Source organism: Haliotis cracherodii, unplaced genomic scaffold (genome assembly GCF_022045235.1).
Source record: "Haliotis cracherodii isolate W230 unplaced genomic scaffold, xgHalCrac1.p SCAF_16, whole genome shotgun sequence".
Lineage (NCBI taxonomy): Eukaryota > Metazoa > Mollusca > Gastropoda > Lepetellida > Haliotidae > Haliotis > Haliotis cracherodii.
In genome coordinates this window covers 15,722,223-15,743,517 of record NW_027266271.1, presented here as the reverse complement: position 1 = coordinate 15,743,517, position 21,295 = coordinate 15,722,223, and the positions used below count along the sequence as shown (strand labels likewise).

At 37.9% G+C, this 21,295-nt stretch overlaps 1 protein-coding gene across 3 annotated transcripts in view; it reads right to left on the bottom strand.

Annotated features, from left to right (window-relative positions):
- Positions 1-18,935, bottom strand: part of LOC139463873 (PTB domain-containing engulfment adapter protein 1-like) — an 81,262-nt gene extending 62,327 nt beyond the window's left edge. The window contains exon 1 of one of the 3 annotated variants that reach the window (XM_071245279.1): positions 18,852-18,935. Coding sequence is in view for 1 of the 3 variants with exons in the window: in XM_071245276.1 (XP_071101377.1) it covers positions 14,011-14,039 (29 nt within the window). In the remaining 2 variants the exon portion in view is untranslated. Of the gene's footprint in view, positions 1-14,010; positions 14,094-18,851 lie in introns of those variants that run through there. The other 2 variants (XM_071245280.1, XM_071245276.1) reach the window with 2 other exon arrangements.
- Positions 18,936-21,295: the final 2,360 nt, after the last annotated feature.

Here is a 21,295-nt window from a genome sequence, read left to right as displayed (position 1 = left end):
CTTTTCTAAATTTGGAAGAATGTTTTAACTAACTTTCTAATAAAATAAACTCTTGTAACCATGATCCATACCTGTCGGCAAATGTGAGTCCATATTTATGAAAATCAGCTACTGTCATACGCACAAACAGTTACCATGGTCACCCAAACTCCACAAACTTGATATATAATCTAAAACAGTGTATATCCATGGTCGGGAAGGAATCTTTCTGGCCTTATGATCTTCTGCTATAAACTTGATTCAACAATGGAATATATGATGGGCCCCAAAACTTCATATTAACAAAGTTTCTTACGATGACACCAAGGAACCAATCCAGGGCCCAGTTCCACAAAGTGATCCTAGCACTCCAACTGTCATAAGTCAGTGTTTAAGTATGGCAGATACAATCCACTTAGCGCTAAGATTACTTTGTGCAACGGGTCCCAAAATAACGTCTCTAATATTGACACTGCATTATCAAATCACCTCAAAATCACTCATTTTAATACCAACACAACTTACTTGTACGATTTTCCTGGCATTTTCCTTATTTCAAGCACACGTCCGAGGTATTCGTCGTAGTATGTTGATGTAAACTCTTAACACTCTTAACACTTTCAACTAGAAAGCCAGCCAATAGTGTTACTGTCACACTGATCTTGGAACTAGTTCAAGGATGGTTTTCACGACTGGTCTTGTAATCCAATGACAAGTACACAGGGCACATTAAAGTTAATGAAAAAAATTAATCTTGAAGTCATCTGCATCAAATCCATGAAAAAGCTTCTTCAAATAACGAATTGTCAATGTTTCCGCCTTCCTCCAAATACAGGCTGCGTAAACAGCAAATCTTAAAACATAGGTTGAACTCCACAAACTGACAAAAAATTGTGTACTTTAATATTTACTGTGCAGTATGTCATCTTTGAAAATGAAAAAACAATACAGGTAGTTTTTAGGAAGTCACAACATCTTTCAAACAAATAAAAAAGAATTTGGCAAAATTGACTTCTTTCATCACAAAAGCATAATTCCAAGATGAAGATAATCCTCGACCAATGTCACCTTGTCTTTGAAGCAGCAACTCCCAATGATGGGACACATAACTCTCCACAGCTGGAGCAAAAGGTAGAATTTGCTGACAATCCAAACACTATAAAGCAAATGACCATTACAGCTTTGTCCAGCTTTTGAACAAACGCCTAACCCCAAATATATCCGTGACTGGCAGGTAGCACGAAATATCACGCAGTCTGTCAAAGTTGATGGCTTTTCCCCTGCATCGTGTCACTATGTCAGCAATGTTGACTGTCTCCTTCACCTCTTTTCTCTTCTCCCCCACCCCTCTCCCTCCTCCTTTCTCAGGCTAACAAATTAACCTGCGACACTCCCCCTCCCTGCCTAAGTCCCATCATGGCTGTCAAACGAACAAGGGTCACCCTTCTCTTGACCCCACCTTTCTCCGACACAAATGAACCAAGATCTTTAAATACCCCCATCCCACAATTTTAACCAAGTGCTTTACCAATTCTCTCTCATACTAAAAACTGATATATGAATAGCTGTAAAAGCACTGAAGTTCTGTAAACCAATATTCACTCACTCATGCATTTCCATAACAGCCAAATTATAAGATCCGACTCACACACTCACTCCAACAATTGCATAATTATGATAACACTCACTCATCTCCAACAAAATATGATTTCAAAAGAACAGTAACAAAAATATCTTGAAGTGAAAATTCTTCCTCAACAACAATCAACTGAATTAATGCTTGTCTCCATAGTTACCATCTAAAAACATTTCTCACAGGCTATTTTCAGTTCAGAGTGTCAGAAATCTTGTTTGACACTAAGACATGAAAAGCAAACACAGTATCACACCTTGTTTCAATACTCATCTCTTCTAAATACTCACCTAAACACCTTGCATTGGCCACAAATATATTTCAAGCCAAAGTCTTGTTCCCCCGTCAGTTCTACTGTTTAAAATCTGTCACTTCCTCATGTCAGCAATGGCCTCTTAACCTTGGCAGTTATGTTCAGTAAAAGCATTACACACAAGTCTCAACAATACAACGCTTGCTCATGCATGGCCAACATCTATAAACAGCATGTGTGTGAATAACACCCGGCTTGCCGGGTAATAACCAACCCGTTGCTATGACATATCACATATGCTATGTCTATGTTGTTCAAATAATTCAGTTCAATGTTCATACAAAATGAGGTGATATCTGACAGATAAAATTTATCAAATACTACCAGAAACAAACTTTTCTTGTGGATTTCTTGATTTCTTGGTCTCATGCATGTGTTAACATTTTCACAATGATGTCATTAATATATTTTATGCATATCAAACACTCCTAGAAGTTCAATTGAATCTTACCCTCTCAACATTATACAACTCACAGCAGATTAACTGTTGTAATATGAAAGAAACAGGTGGTCCTTAACTTATTTTGAGTAGTATACATTTTATTGATGCCATCTACATAATATACTACTCAAAAGAAGTGAAATAACACAGAATCTTTTTTATATGACAACAGTTAACTTGTCATGACAAGACAGATTCATTATAGTAATCTGAAAGAATTAGGTGTTCTTTAACTTCTTTTGAGTAGTATTTAATGAAATCTGTTAAGGCGACTTTTCAAGGGGATATTTGTAGTAACATCCTAATCAATCAAATGAGAAAAGATTTGAGGTCACTTACAACTGAATTTGTCTGCTCACAAGCAAGTCCTACACAAACAACTGTAGGTAGGTCTAGTGTTACCAGCTATATATGTGCATTTGGATTGGTTGATTGCAATTTGTCACATGCATCAGGCAAAGTTGTAATCTAATCGACCCGCTAGCAACATGTTGCATGCATCTCTGAATCAATACAAGTCAGGACTTCTGACAATAAAACTCATTCACATGCTACAAGAAGACGATAAAACTCAATCGCAAGAGGTTGCCACAAACCCCATGCGAGAATCTCCCTTTATAAGTGGAGACTATGCTTTGACAGTTGGCAGTTAGGGCAAGATAGATTCAAGCCATTCAAAATTCATTTTGTTTTTCTACTCCAATTTAATAATTTGGATAATGCTGAGTGAGTGAGTGAGTGAGTGAGTATAGTTTCATACTGCTTTAAGCAATATCACAGCAAAATCATGGCAGGGGCTTCACACATAACACCCATGTGGGGAATCAAACCTGGATCTTCGGTGTGACAAGTAAACACTTTAACCTCTTGGCTACCCCAAAACCCCTCTTAACCTATATGGAAACAAAGTTTCAGTTTCACACACAACTCTAATAACAATGTCTAGAAATGAGCACAACACCACAAAGCGATCTTGGCGCCAAGGTTATCACAACTCCCATACTTTAACATAGACTTACAACTGTCGTGGCACTACGATCAGCCTGTGGAACGGGAACCAGGTCACACATCGAAAACCATCCACTCCTCATCCTCGTCCTTCTGTAGGATACCTGGGACACAAGCTTCGATAAATACTACTCAAAGAAGTTAAAGAACACCTTATTTTTCCCAATGAATATAGTTAATCTGTCATGTCACGACAGATTAACTCTAGTCATATCATACAATCGGGTGTTGTGTAACTTATTTTGAGTAGTATACAAATTAATCTGTGAAAGTCTTGATGTGTTCTTTCAACTAATTTGTCATCAAACGTCCACACTATAAGATGGATTTTACAGTTAGAATTACAGTGAGTTGAAATTCAACACTATCCCAGTTATATTGCATAGATTTAATTTAAAGCCATTTCAGTTGATTAAAGGACACATGCACGCACACACAAAAAAACACACACACCAGAGAACAACCATCCCTGACCATCCAAAACAGCAGCGAAAAACACTCAAATGGATCAACGAAAAAAATGCATAAACTAATGGATCCACTTCACTTCCATTTACAAATAAGACACACACAGCCTCAGAAACTAACACTTATTCTAACCCAGAACCTAAATTTCATATGGTACAAATTGTGAGACAATGCCCAATGGTAACAGAGGTATTTGAGACAATGGGAAAGACAGTGCATGATTGTACAGAAGTATTTGAAACAATGGGTAAGACGGTGAATGTTGGTAATGAAGGCCTTCATGACATTGGGTAAGACACTGCATGATGGTAACACAGGTATTCAAGACAATGAGCATGACAGTGCATGGTGGTAACACAGATATTCAAGACAATGAGCATGACAGTGCATGGTGGTAACACAGGTATTCAAGACAATGGGCATGACAGTGCATGATGGTAACACAGGTATTCAAGACAATGGGAAGGACAGTGCATGGTGGTAACACAGGTATTCAAGACAATGGGAAGGACAGTGCATGGTGGTAACACAGGTATTCAAGACAATGGGAAGGACAGTGCAAGATGGTAACACAGGTACTCAAGACAATGGGTAAGACAGTGCAAGATGGTAACACAGGTACTCAAGACAATGGGTAAGACAGTGCAAGATGGTAACACAGGTATTCAAGACAATGAGCATGACAGTGCATGGTGGTAACACAGGTATTCAAGACAATGGGCGTGACAGTGCAAGATGGTAACACAGGTATTCAAGACAATGGGAAAGACAGTGCAAGATCGTAACAAGGGTATTCAAGACAATGGGTGTGACTGTGCAAGATTGTAACACAGGTATTCAAGACAATGGGAAAGACAGTGCAAGATCGTAACAAGGGTATTCAAGACAATGGGTGTGACAGTACAAGATCGTAACAAGGGTATTCAAGACAATGGGTGTGACAGTGCAAGATTGTAACACAGGTATTCAAGACAATGGGAAAGACAGTGCAAGATTGTAACACAGGTATTCAAGACAATGGGTGTGACAGTACAAGATCGTAACAAGGGTATTCAAGACAATGGGCGTGACAGTGCAAGATGGTAACACAGGTATTCAAGACAATTGGTGTGACAGTGCATAATGGACAACACCAGCCAATGCCTGACAGTGCTCTGTTTTCCTTTATTACGCCATGTGAAGCACCACAAATCAGCACATTAGAGGGGGGTGAGAAGCTGACCCATGATGACAAATGTCACATTCTTAACTGGGCCAGGTATGTCTGACATGGGAGACATCACCAGCTCGGGCCTAAAATGTTATGTAGAGTACATAGTTCAGGGTCTTAAATCATTAAGCTCCAACACAGTTACCAGATACAGTTTCCATTGAAACAACATCGCACAATCAAAGCTGATTTAACAAAATAAGATTTACTGTATTTGACGTAATAAGCACCCAGGGTGCTCTTAAAATTAGAAATAGGGGGCTCTTATTAGAATATTGTTTTAGTGGCAAAAACAGAGTTGAAAGATAAATTTTGTGATTTATGCTTACAGCCTGAAATGTTTATATACGACAGATATATTTTCCTAGAATTTAATTGCCCATAATTAAGGGTGCATATAACACACGAGTGTGTATTATACATGAATAAATAAGTCTTGTGTACATTGATCAATTGGAAGGGGTACTCACTGGGATTGTTCACTAGCCAATATATTAGCAAAATCGCCATGGGCGCTTATTACGTCTAATATGGTACATGTACTGAAAAATTAGGTAATAATTTTGAACCTGCACACTGATTCAATATCTAAACTATGAACACTGCTGGGGATGGAATGATTCACTGAATAGGTGTCAACTATATATGTACAATAATATTAAATGCAAAAAAACGCCCATTTCACCCCACAACAGTCACACAATTCTCCAGTGAGAGAGCTAGGTCAGCATCACTCTGAACAGTTAATATGTCAGTCATATCAGTGCTTGTCAGCTTGATGTGGAAAGCCCAACATGACCCAGGTCATAGGCATGTACCACCATGGAGAAAGAATTAACATGTACTGTACAAACTTTTGGTCATAATAAGGGCTCTTACCAAGGAACAATGGATGCGGGCAATCTTAAGGGATGCAACTCAAGTGTAAATGTGACTGCATCCTCACTGTGAAATTAACTTTTGAGCATGGATATTGTAACTCCCAAAGACACTGGGTGGCTCAGTTGTCTGAAACACCGCAATTCACAATGCAGAGTTGCATCCCTTGGGCACGTCAGAAACCTATAACTTTGGGTTCGAATCCCAGTTCAAATCCATTATGTTTCTAGGTTTGTCAGCACCATACCCATGCTCATGAGTTTCAGCAAAATTGTAAACGTCTGAAACCTGCAGCACTTTGGGCTTTCCTCCTACATTGAGCTGAACACCTGAACATAACTGGAATACTGTTCACAGCGGTGTTAAACCCAACTCACTCACTGACTTCAAAAGACACTGAAACTCATGCGATTCAAGGATAACCTATCCTTCATTGAATGTCATGACCAACTTGCATAGAATTAACATTATTCATTGCAAGAGAACATAACTCAGAACACACACCTCTTCTTTTCCTTTCAAAAGGCAATGATTAATTGATTAAGAAACGAGCCTTTTCTTTAGCAACATAGAACCGATCCATCCTTTGCAACTGTGGTAATGAGAACTCAAGTTCAAGGCCACAATTGATCACAGTATCCATGCAACAGGAAACAAACACCCATATTACATTTCTTTCCTCAAACCAACACAAGATATCGGCAATAATGTTTAGTGTGTCACAATCAACGTCTGCAGGGAAACCTCACTAATCTGGGTCACATTAAACTGCACCTCATTTGTGTGGACTTTCCTAAACTGTAAGCCTGTTAATCTCAAAAATATTGTTGGGAACGTGCTTACAGGAACATTACTCCATACACACCCCATGGAATTCTTTATTGTTCATAATGGTGTAACGTTGTTTGCAGAAATTTGTTCAAAACAAGCAGACAGAACTATATCCTAAGTACTCAGTAAATCATCTTGTCATAAAAATCAAACTGTGTCACAATTCTGTCCATACTAGCATGTGTATCTTGTTCAATCTCTGACAGCTTCTCTTGAACATGTTAGCATATCTGTCACAAAACCAACCTCAAATGTGTTTAATTTAGTTAATGTTGAATGCTATGCATAATCAGCACACAAATATCACATGCTTCCACAGGAAATATGGCTTGGGTAAGAGTGAGTGAGTGAGTGAGTGAGTATTGTTTTACGTCGCTTTTAGCAATATTCCAGCAATATCACGGCGGGGGACACTAGAAATGGGCTTCACACAATGTACCCATGTCGGGAATCGAACCCGGGTCTTCGGCGAGACGAGCGAACGCTTTAACCACTAGGCTACCCGACTGCCCCTGCTTGGGTAAGATCAAGTGATATCTCCCAGTAAAGAAATGAAATTGCATCACAATCTCTTACATGAATACCATGACATCACAATCAGATGACATCACTAATCTATCTGCCACTGAAGCTGGTTAGCTGCAGTTTTTATACACAAGACAATGTAAGCTTCAAGTTGAAAAAGATCAAAGAATTATTTGGATGATAAATAGATGAATAAATTTATGTTTTTTATGCAAACCTCAAGGTTCTAAAATTTTATGAACTAGTGTTGATATATTTGACATCTAAACACACTTAGGTGAGATTCTGTGTATTTTAACACTGCATGAATTGCATAAAGTGACACCTCAGTCACCTGGACTATAATGATCCCAGGGAAATTGTCCAGATTAAACAAGTTCCAATTTAACAAAGGATTCGTAGGTAGTATCTCTATGATAACACATATATGTATAGTTATCTTACGCAAGACAGGGTCTCCAGATTAACAAGGTTTGGATTAATGAGGTTTTAATGTATCGTCCGGTCCCATAATACTGCAAACATATATCAAACATATATCAAACATACATCAAACATACCAAAAGCACAAAATATATTTGTGCACCAATAATTTCTTTAGTACTAACTCTTTCAATCGTTCACTCCCCAAAAACTTTTGAAACAAAAACTTTTCACAATATACAGTAAACAATATAAACACAAAGTATATTTGTAAACTAATTATTTCTTCAGTACTTACTCCTTCAAAACTCAACACATCCTTTTGAGCAAAATTCTTACTTCACGTTTAAAGCACAACATTTGAAAAATAATAATTTACTTAGATCTTACATATACAAAATGTCCACAAATGCTCAGGAACAAAGCCCTTGAATATATTTAGACACAGACTAAATATGTACAAGTGTTAAACTCACCAAGACAAGTTGAGCAAACGATGTTGAAAGTACGAGAGACCACTGATCCTTGTCTGTGACAGTGGTTGTAGTGTTGGAGGATATGTCTGTACTCTCAAGCTGACATGCAAATGCGAAGGTCAGTCACAGTCACGACAGGCTATAATCATCCCCAAATGGTGGCACGAAAAACCTTTTTGTTCCACGACCTGTAAAAATTACAGGAAAGACAGCAACCCTGTCTCACGCCTGCTCTTGCCCTCAGTATGATGGAGCCATTTACAACCGCAGTCTGTCAGGCCTGCCCGTCACGACCATATATAAAGATATATAAATACACTGATTCCCATCAGCCTTAACGCAAAAGCTGTCATACGTTGTGATGGGACACAGAACATAACATTCACAATACTGACAGAATTCACACAACCTTACCATGCTTTCAGAGTTTTATTATTCTGATATTTGACGGCCCTTTATATGAATACTACACAAAAGAAGTTAAAAAACACCTGATTCCTTCATATGACTATAGTTAATCTGTCAATGCATGACAGAATATCTATGCATAGTCATATGAAAGAATCGGTGTTCTATAACTTCTTTTAAGTTGTGAATATAAAAGATATCTGCCTACACAGGTACACCCACAGTATATTTCACAAAGTGTTTGTGGTTATTACAGCACAATGTATTTAAGTGTATGGGCCTTTAACTATTACCCAACAAACACTATTTTCCACATGACTGATCATAGTATCATAAATTTTACACCCATGTAATAGTGCATTACAAAATCCATAGATGGAACAAAAGATAAGTTTTTAGATCACAATGTGAAATGACCAACTCACAAATGCTGTTTCTTCCAAACTTTCTAATGCAGTTTTTTTATCTGATACAGCCTTAGTTTGTCTGTTTGTTTGTTTGTTTGTTTGTTTGGCCCAACAATATGCAGCAGTCTGTAAATAATTAAGCGTGGACCAGACAATCCTGTGATTGACGTCATGAACATTGATTTACACATTTGGGATACATGGGTATACAATCAACCAAGTCACTGAGCCTGACCTTCCCATCCATTTAGTTTGCTCTGATGACCAGCATGCTGGACCTTTGTTTTGAAGATTTAAGATTATATAGCCAGAACTAAGTTTTCTTATGGCCAGTAAGTCCCAGGTTCCTCCATATTTCTACAGTTCAAGATAGGAAAATATGTCCAATACCATTAAAGCTCAAAATCAATATTCACTTGGTGTGTTGAGTTCTGAAGGACCTATAACCGCCTCTGAAGAGGTATTCCCAATACTTACATGTCAGGTTATTGGTATTTACCGTATTCGATGTAATAAGCGCCCAGGGCGCTCTCAAAATTAGAAATAGGGGGCTCTTCTTAGAATATTATTTTGGTGAAAAAAACAGGGTTGAAAGATATATTTCGTGGTTTATGCTGACGGCCTGAACTGTTTATATACGACAGATATATTTTTCCAGAATTTAATTGCTCATAATTAAGGGTGTATATAACACACGAGTGCGTATTATACATGAAAAATAAGTCTTGTGTACATTGATCAATTGGAAGGGGTGCTAATTGAGATTGTTCACTTACCAATATATTAGCAAATATCGCCGTGGGCGCTTATTAGAGCGGGGCGCATATTACGTCGAATACGGTATATTTAAATTCAAGATAAACATATGATTAAAGTGGCATTTCCATTCACTAGATCAAATTTTTTTAATGAAATAGTTACCTCAGCCAACCTCAATCGACAAAGTATCTCTATGATCATAATAATAATATATGGATGAATCGAGTAAAAGGCGACCAAACAGGATCGGGTGGTCAGGCTCACTGACTTGGTTGATGCATGTCATCAATCACAATTGTGTGGATAGATGCTCCTGATGTCAATCACTGGATTGTCTGGTCCAGACTTGATTTTTTCCAGACCGCAGTCATATAGCAGAATATTGCTGAGTGCAACGTTAAACAAAAAACAAAACAAACAAAGAACTGAGTAATGACACGTCATAACAACAACATGACTTTGTGAAACTAACCCCTGGATATTATAATACATAAATTCAGATCATTAACTCCGATACACTACCTTTCTGTATTAAGATCTGAGGACACCTATAGAAGGTCATGTCATGTGAACACGGGAAGAAGTTTGACCATCTAATCTGAAACAAGGCTGCATGTCTTCTAGAGCCAATCTGCTGTCAGCTTTCTTAACTGATCCGGCTTCTTTCTTTTTTCATTGCCTCAATTTGAAATTTTGATTTAAACAAATGAAAACCTACATAGAACAGAAATATTCCTTCCCTTTCGGATGACGAAACCACGGCGCTCAGAAACGTCAGGACGTGTGGAATATTTAAAATATCATGGTGCCACTAAACTTTCTAATTTTTGAATGTGTCGTTTTACTTTATATTTGGGACATAGAAATCAGATATGCTGGCTTGAAAGCTTCACTCACTGGTACAAAGCAATTAGCAGCCTCGTTGCTGATCAGAAAGTTCCTGATGTGACCAATGCAGGTGTCGTCAGATCTTGCCTCAGATCTGATTTATTAAACCAGTGTTTATCCCAATATTTATAGGAACCAAGACATATTTAACCATATCCTTCAAACATATGAAAATTCCATCATTTATACATGTTAAATATATCACTAGCTCTCCAGCTTTGGGTCGCCTGTATGTGTGTCCATGTTACATATGTAATTGATCATTAATTTTAAATATACAGTGCCAGTATGTGAAATGTATGCTTCATCTGCAACTATGTACCTATCTTCCTTTGTGGCTTACTTCTGGCAACACAGACATATTTCAATATAATATTACCTGCCACATTTCAATCATTATATAAGTAACAGTGTCCCAATAAAAGAACAAAAATGCTAAAAAGACTTTGGCATTTTGGGTTGTAATACTGATATTTCACCTTCAATTAGCCATCAAAACATCACTTACTCATCATACTGTACCATTTACTGACAATTTTAATTTTATTTTGTTAATAAGTAACACACATGTTCAGAGACCAAGTACCATATATGATATGTGTTGAGTGATCCAGAAGAAAGATTGTTACCTTAAACGCTCACAAGAAACTGCTTCAGGTGTATTAATATATACATTGATATCAAATGAATACAAGCCCACCGCTCAACATACATCAGTTCAGCTTAAGATCACCAGCTCTGGGTGTGGTCTATGCCAAATTCGTAATAAACCAATAAGTATGTTGCTTTTCACGCCTGACAGCCTAAAACGATAGAAGCATGACCAACACAGCACTACAGCCATTGTTGTCTGTGTGTCACTCAGGGTGTATACTGTACTGCATCATCCCAACATTTAACCAGGATGACACCAAACATAATAATTAACAGACTTATCTGACATGTGCATTCCAAAGGCAGCCTCAGCGCTGGGTGTGTCACATTTCTCCATAGGCCACCTCACACAAATATTCCCATACAACACAATAACACACGTGTCAATACTCAGAGGATTCTCTGCTGGGTAGGGTATTAGATCATTGACTTAAGTCGGACAGGAACTGGGGAAAGAAGGTGATGTTCCTGTGACGACAGACACCTTATCATGTTGAAATGGGATAAAGTTACTGTTTGTGAGTACAACTCATTTTCAACTTTATGTACAATGTCATTGATCCTTTTCAATAGTATTTATTGTTAATCATGTCAATAGAGTATATCTATGATTCTAAGTGTCAAATAAGTAACATCGGTAAAAATACTTATTACTTAGCTTATTATTGTGTATTTTCAATGATTATTATAAATGAAAAAGATTCAATTTAAAAATTGACATTCACTTTGTGTGAGTTCACTGGAGTATGGTTGGTTTGTTGTTTAACGCCGCACTCAGCAATATTCCAGCTATATGACGGCAGTCTGTAAATAATCAAGTCTGGACCAGACAATCCAGTGATTAATATCATGAGATATCGATCCAAACAATTAGGATCGATGACATGCATCAACCAAGTCAGCGAGCCTGACCACCCGATCCCATTACTCGCCTTTTACAACAAGCATAGTCGCCTTTCACGGCAAGCATGGGTTGCTCAAGACCTATTCTACACAGGTATCATTGGCATATGAAACTTCATAGAGTGGGGGCCAAACTCAATGAAAGTCAGAGCTTGAAACATTCCGTCATCACCAATTAATATATTCACACAATGACAAGAAGAATATTTCAATTTCTTAAACTGTTCATTTCAAAACACTCTCAGTCACAACATGAGCTGACAGTATTTCAAAGTATATGAAATTCTATTCCTCTGTTTCATTCAAGTGATAAAAGATTAGGTGAGGTGAAATGGGGTTTAACGTCGCGTCCTAGATTATTGCACTTATATAGCGACATGCATGTACATGTGTGTGTTTTTTTGGCTGCTCGTACTAGTCCGGACTGATGCCGATTTATAGTGCTAACCCACTGAGATACCATGCCGCAGTTTAACATGAATACCCCACTCAGACACAGTATACTGACTCCGAGCCGACCAGTCCTTGTTTTAGCCCCTTAATGCCGAGCGCCAGACAGGGTAACAACAAGTACCATCTTTTAACGTCTTTTGGTATGACGCGGCCGGGGATCGAACCCCGGACCTTCCTCTCTCCTGGTGAAGGCTCTACCACTAGACCACACAGGCAGTCGATAAAAGATTAATGCCCATCTCAAAGATTAATCAGTGTCTTCCAATACCAGGACAGGCTACATATACATTTATAGCATCGATATACATTTCTACATCATGAAAGTCTTCATCAAGCCAAGATATGTATACATAGAGCCAGAAAAAATATTCTAATTACATGAAGTGTTTGTAATTGCTGTAAGAATTATCAGTAATTCCTATGCTTTCTCGGCAAGATCAATATGAGTAGAATCATATGTCAATGAAAACCACAGTCATAATATACTAGTAGTATTGAACAGCAGCAAGCTCTCCACACAGGAAGTACGTAATTTCCTTCACTTCCTCGTCACTATACACCACCTGACAATGTCTTGACTGGCTGTTATTGTCCGTATTTCCCCACTTACATAATGGTCATTTTATCCTGTTATCATCAGTGTGCAGGATTCTGATATCACAGCATAACAATGGGGAAATACATATGACACAAGAATATAGAAGTGTCCAAAATAGAAGACACTGTCAAACGGACACTGACGCAAGGTTAGAAATTCCAGGAGGGCAATTGAATCTCAACTAATTGACTGTTTACTGACGGACAATTGCCATCCAAATTTTAAAAAAGATCAGAATCACACATTAAACTAACTTTGTTAATCCTCATTATTTGGGATCGATTGTTCATCTATCCAATTGTTCCACGCTATTTCAGTTACATCACAGCTTGTCACCTTAAAGTGGGGCTGTACTCCACACTCGGACTCATATTTCCTGTCTAGGTTGTAATTAGTGCTATGTGCAGCTGTGACATTGACTTCTAGATTGACAGTTCATATAATGTTTTAGCGGAGAAAGAAAGTTGTGTATGATTGACTTGCAACAAATTTGCTGGGGCTGCCCATTTGCCTGAGTCTAGGTCCCGATTAATGTGGGTAGAAAGACCAAATCCCTGTAAAGATCTGGCTTCGAATTGGTCTTAACAACCCATGCTTATAATAAACACAGAAGTACTGGGGGAAACACATTCCACATAAAGATCTTTCCAAAATCAAATTTTTCATCCTTTAAGTTATTAAAAATCTAAAGAATATTCTAAGTTTCAAAAATAAAAGGCTGTCTTCAAATTTGTAATGTAAAACATCACTCACTCAGAGTCTAACAATGTGACTGTATCCATATCCTTCTGTGTCCAAATATACCATCTTTCAAAATGTAATGAAAAAAGTAGTAAATGTCCTCTGGCTGATATAAGTTCATATAGAATCTCTAGTCACATGATTTGGGTGAAACTGAGGAACTTTGTGTGACATCACTTCCGAGACTGTTGCTGAAAGAAGGGAGCGGTATCCGTGGAGACGACATAGTTTGCTTCCTTCATTTATAATATGACAAAAAATGTCACTGAAATATGAGCCGGGTGTTGTTGATGGCAGGATTTGAACATTGGTACTGAGAGATAATCATTACAATTATGAAAGGTTTTTAGGATGATAATTACACATGAATAATAGCCATTGTTACAAACAGAAGAGCTATGTTTTCGTATTCTCAAGATAAATCACAATGCAAAAAGAGATTATGTTTTTCATTTAACCAGTTTGGTTTTCTATTTCATTTTTTATTAACTTTTGTCATCAAGTTTTTATCATCATTTATAACTCAAACAAAATCAATCAATCCCTTTTAACAAAAATCAAATCAAGGCCATGCTGACTGAAACTTCTGTTTATCATTTAAACAAAACAACAACACAGTTATCAGGTAAACCAATACCAAGACATTCTTGTACCAAACAAAGAGTGAAACCCGACTCTGTATTATCTTCACATCCCAGTGTAGTATGTACCATCATTCCAGTGTGTTGACCTTTAATTAAACCATGTCTGATCCCTAAATGAATTGCCAGACAGCGCCTTAGGGTAACCTTTTGTATCTGCACAGATGGGGGTGCTTGAAGAAAAGAATGGGTGGGGGCAGTCCATTAATCTGTTCATGTTATAGTTTGTTTGTTTGTTTGTTGTTTAACGCTGCACTCAGCAATATTCCAGCTATATGACGGCGGTATGTAAATAATCGAGTCTGGAACAGACAATCCAGTGATTGACATCATGAGCATCAATCCACGCAATTGGGATCGATGGCATGCATCAACCAAGTCAGCAAGTATTACCAACCGATCCCGTTAGTCGCCTCTTACAACAAGCATAGTCGTGGGTTGCTGAAGACCTATTCTAACCCGGATTTTCACAGGTCGTTCATGTTCTAAATAAAACATTCTAAATACAACATGTATGGAGTGGTCACATTTGAAAGTTTTAGGAATGTGTTTGTATATTTAATTTAGAGGCGCCGCAATTTGCTGTGCCGAGTTGCGTCCCTTGGGCGTGCCAGAAACCTATGATTGTGGGTTCAAATCCCAGTTCGCCCCGATTATGTTTCTAGGTTTGTCAGCACCATACCCGTGCTCGTGGGTTTCACCGAAGTGGTAAACGTCTGAGACCTGTATCACATCGGGCTTTCCTCCCACATTAAGCTGACACGCCGCGATATAACTGGAATACTGTTTAAGCGGTGTTAAACCCAACTCACTCACTCACTCACTCACTCACTCAGCCATGTCACAGTCATGTTACAACCCTGATATACAGTGATGCTAAAGCCATAACTAACAGGATCAGGAATGTTGCTGAGTGCTGCATTAAACAAACAAACAGACAAAACCAAACACCACATCTTCCACACACTTAATACCCTAGACCTGCATGCAGTCCATGTAGCAATGTTATAATCCCCAGCAGAGATAATTTGTAGGATCCTGATATATAGAGGGGAGATAACTGAATATTGAAAACCTAAGAATCCAAGATGGAAATAGTCTTAAATCTTAAAACACATTTCCTTGATACTCTTTCTAATAAAAATAATTCCAAAAAATGAATTCATACTTTTTAAAAAACAAAATCAACATGAGAGTCATCTATTGTTCAAATGAAGTGCTTCAAGTACTGTATGACCTAAACTCTAGCTAACCTTTGAGACAAACTTAGGACGTAATTAATTAGGTACGGATCCTGTCCTTGTCTCTCGTCATTTGGTACCAGCCTCCCATCACCCCAGTACTTGCTCACAGGCCTCTACTGTTATAACAAGCTCATGGCAGAGGCAGCTTGTGAAAACAGACTCCCGCTATGTTAATATTTGTGCCATAAGATTTGAGGTGCAAGTTGACAATTTCAAATCCATTCTTTGTCATTTTTCTTAAAGTCACTTGTGAAAGAATAATATTTCTCATTAGGCTCTGTCATTTTTTAGCAATTTGGAGCATGGTTGTTTTCATATTCCCACCATGAACTAACACATTGGAATATTTTGTGAATTGTGAACTAGATGCCCTTTTCTGTACATAATAGGGTGATGGGTTGATTGACAAGCTATAGCTGTCCGCTTAGAAGGTCATGGAACCCAATAAGATTGATAAATGTTTATATATTTTCTGATTTTTCATAGAAATATTACAGGTACTATTAAATTTGCAATACTAAACATATGATAACAAACAAATCATTCCAGAGAACAAAAACACTTGCTAAAGTCATCATAGTGTAGAGATATTACATACTGATTTCAAAATGTCACACAAAATACATCGCGACATTTGCAGAAATCATCACAATTGTTTCTTGTCAACTCATACACTAAAAAACAGTTTTTGCTTTTCCTGAACTTGCTAACTTATATATTTCAGTGACTTAATTTCATTTAGTTTACTGCAATTTTTTGCAATGTTCTTTTTTCTCTGCATTATAAAACTACATTCTTAAGCATAATTCTTATTTTAACATAAGACGTTATTCACCAGGTTTTTCTCTATGCTCAGATCACCACACACTATGCTAAAGTACAGTAACACAATCATTGCACATAGATTGGTCTGGTGAAACAGAACAAGAACTGTAATATTTTATTTTTTTAATCTTAAAATGATTATTGTCATTTGAAAATTGTAATAAGACGACAGACTCCACAACATGTATCATGAAAATAGCTGCATATTTTTTTCATATCTATTTATATTACCACATGCATGTAGCATCTACCAATTTATGAAGGATGAAAACAGGTTTCAATTATCAGCAACATTTAAGAAAAAATAATCTCATTCTGACAAGTAGCACTTTTTTAACTCTGCAAGAAAAGACACCATCAGAACTTTGTGGACAGAGGGACGACATTTCTCATCTCAATATGCCTGGTAAATAAACACTGAGGACGAGATGAGATTTGGGAGGAAAAGGGAACCGAGTCTAATTGTATCCCCTGCCTGCAATAACAGTGGGACTGGCCAATTTTGACACACCGCACAACCAGAATGTTGACTCACAAGTTGACACACATGCTGTTCATAAACACATGAGTTAAGAGACAGGTTTCACACCCGAGGTATGTCGATAGCCCTGCCCCGGGTGTATCATGCACATCAGACTCTGTACCTTGGTAGTTCAAGAATACCGGCCCAGCAAGATATTATTTTAAGTAACAGCTAGTTAGATTGCAGATACTCAATACATTTTTCTGAGTGCAATACAAAGAGTTATTTCGGGGGGTTTTCAATCTTTGCTTTAAATTTAATTTTACCAACAAAACACTTTAAAATATTACTGCATGATAACTCTGGTCCATCTCCAACATCTTTTGTCATTTCCTTAACAAACTTGGAGGTCCTTTTTTAACATACCTCCATCTTTGTATCATACATTGTAATAAAACAATAAGAGCTGGTCAACAAAAATGAAATATTTACACCCTAACCTCCACCATCAACACACACAGAAGGTTGTGCAAAGTTGCCAATGCAATCCACCCCCTCTAGATCGACTTGGCTGTTGGTGTCGTCATCACAGCTACTACAGATATCTACCTGGGGTAGACATTATATACAAATGTATCCTACCCAAAATCGAAGAACATATTGCTACTGAGCTTACAAGACATGGGACTGAGTTAATGCGAAAGTCGAAATATAACTGGCTTCATGCATTGTGAAAATTGTCTTGTCATTCCTCCAATGTTATACTGCCAAGCCAGGGTGCATTCATGTATACAGAAAAAGACTGGGGTACATTACTGTAGTATCTGAGCTGACCACGACCCTAACCATGCTAACAGCACCAGTTATATGAATCCAGAAAGAAAGCTAATTAAGATAATTAAAACTTTTTCAAATAAATACATTAACATTGTAATTATGACCAAACCATATGTGAACTACATACAGTATATTGTGGGAAGAATATCTCAAGATGGAATGCAGACATAAATAAACATGATAAACATTGGCACAACAAAAGTAATTGAATGTTCTGGTTCTTATTATCACATGAAAAAAAATATCATCCTATAGTAATCATAAAGTAAAAAGTTTTTAAAAAATATATATCTGTATATATATAATACTGGTATTACCAGCAATGAATTTAATGTTATTTTAATAATAACAATCTGTATCATTCTTTCATTTGACATAATAGGACATTAATAATGACATTATTTTTCAAGAATCGTCATAAACCTGATGGCATTTATTTATGTAATGAAAACATAATATGAGAATTAAATATAAACATACATTTTGCATGACTGCAGTGTAGATCTAAAAAGAAAATACGAATCTCGAATTTGTAAAAAAAAAATCAGTAATATAAGTATAATTTACTTTGTGAACTAAAGACATTTAAGCAAATATACGAGCAAATGTTATTTATTTTATTGTGGATAGCCAAATTAGCAATGCTAAAAAAACAACCACGGTAATGCAAGCTATTTTATGTCTTCAAACAAAATCGTGAAATAGCACGTGCATTCTCGTGCAATTTCAGGTTTGTTTACAAACAAAGAAATAAAGGTAAAGTGACAGTGGATTAATTTGCTTCTCCGATTATACAAACACAGATAAGTTAACCGTCAGCGGAACGTAACTGTGAAATCTTACCCGTTATCTTCGTGTCGCTGCGACAATCAAAACACCGCCTCCTTCGCAGTTCACGGAGAATGACAGCTCGAGACACTTTTACCGGTGTCGAATTATTTTGTTCCCCGTGTTTTTCATGTCCCGAAACAGGCGCCCTCGACAAAAGATCATTAATGCATGCGTACGTTGTGAACAATGGAGATTGAATGAAATAATTGTGTGTGTTTTTATCTTCTCGACGTTGCAAGATCCCATGTGATCTGGTGTTGCAACAGTATTTCTACAAACCGTAATGTATGTTGAAAAGAACCATTTTGTGAGGCAGCGAGGTTGGGAAAGTAAAGTAAGAACATATTCCGTCACCTATTCGACCCTTTTCGTTCAGTTCCGTGACGTCGTAGACATGACTAGGTAAATTTGCTGGTAGTTTCACAGTGTGAACGTAGCTCAGTCGGTTAGCTGTCGGGCTAACAATGGGAAGGTCGCGAGTTCGCGTTCGACGGATTCTCACAAAAATCGGTTGCTTGTCTTTGAAACATGTGACCTACGGCAGAGATCGTCCTCACGAGAACTTGTGGTACTGTATTCTAAAGGTACAGGCTAAATAATCAAACTGCAATAGACGAAATATCACCTGATGTTACAAAACCTATAATGAAGGGGCAAGAAATAGCCATGAAATGTGAAAAGAAGTTGTAACCCATAAAAACTTTCATGTTTCCAATGTTCTTCCAACGAGTTCAGAACTATGCGAACATGTTGCTTTCTTGTATATTCACATTTACGTGAGTGACTTTGGTTTTAACGCAACTTTTAACAGTATATCACGGCATGTCAGGTTGATTTAGGAGGAAAGCCCGACGTAATGCAGGTCTCTGACGTTTACCACTTTGGTGAAACCCTCGAGCACGGACATGACACTGACAAACCCATAAACATAATCGGGACAAACCTGGATTCAAACCCACAATCTTAAAGTTCTGGCGTGCCCAAGGGACTCAACTCTGCACGGGGAATTACCGGGCAATAAACAACTGGACCACCCGTGCCCCATGCATACACCTGCAAGGGTGATAGCTAGAGAGAGGGGGGGGGGGGGGGGGGGTGTCACCAAAACATTCAGGTTCGACTGTGTCTTTTTACTTTGACAATATCATTTACTTGATATAAACATTAATTAATGAAAAAAACACAAGTATTTGAGACAGCCACTATCCTTTTCGCTATATGAAAGCGTTATTCAGTGAAACCATCGGGTGGTCAGGCTTGGTTGAAGCATGTCATTCTATCCCAATTGCGTGGATCGATGTTCATGATGTCAGTCACTGTATTGTCTGGTCCGGACCCGATTATTTACAGTCATATAGCTGGAATATTGCTGAGTGCGTCGTTATACAACAAACAAACAAGCAAAACAATGAACACGTGTTATAACTGCAGCGTGGTATCTCCTATAAAACTGGCATAATTCCGGCCACACATACTTGAATGCACGTCGTTATATAAGTAAATAATAAGCACACGTTAACCCCATTTCACCTCACCACAGCTCACCCCGGTTCATCAGCACCATCCCCGTGCTCGTGGGTCCCACCAAAGTGGTTAACGGCCTGCGTCACCTCGGGCTTTCCCCTCACATAAGCTGACACGCCATGATATAACTGGAATCGTGTTCAAAGCGGTGTTAACTCAACTCACTCACTCACGTATACGTCGTGAAATAAGTAAAATATTATTCTTACCCAACTCACGCATTTATCTTACAGATGTGCGACTCACGCATTTATCTTACAGATGTGCATGTGTAATACTAATGAAGTATTCTATTCATCGTAATATATCAATGGCAAAATAAAATTAATTGTCGATAAGAAATAAAGTACGCTGGGTGTTGTCAGTTTATGGACATGTATACCTTCAGTACCGGCTATGCTGTAGGAAACAGTTTCTTTTCCCTTCACATACACGGAAGTGTCACCGAGTTAATGAACTACACAGTCTCCACCAGGATAACAGCGAGGGAGTGAGACTTCCTGTCAGTACAAATACAACGTACCAACAAACAGTCCTTTAATATAGTACTACAACAAGTATTGTACACTCAGCAGGGGTGAAAAACAACCAACATCGAGGCCATGACAAGACAGCTGGACGCTGTTTATTCATTTAGGTACGGCAGTCCTGTGGTGGTGTACGGTGAAACAACCTTTCTCCGTTGCAATAATGCTTCTTTCAATCTCGACATTTAAGTGCACCAGCTAACGCTTCAACCTCTAATCTATCCCACTGACCCGTAACACTGTGATGTATATAAATGCATTATGCACCGTATGGCCGTTCCCGTTGTATGTAATCACAGATAATTATCAAATGGAGATAAACTGCGGGTACTAATGGAGGCGGTTAATTGTCAGTCAACTGTCGGCAATATACGCAATCGAGGAGTGGCGTAACAGGTGCTCGTT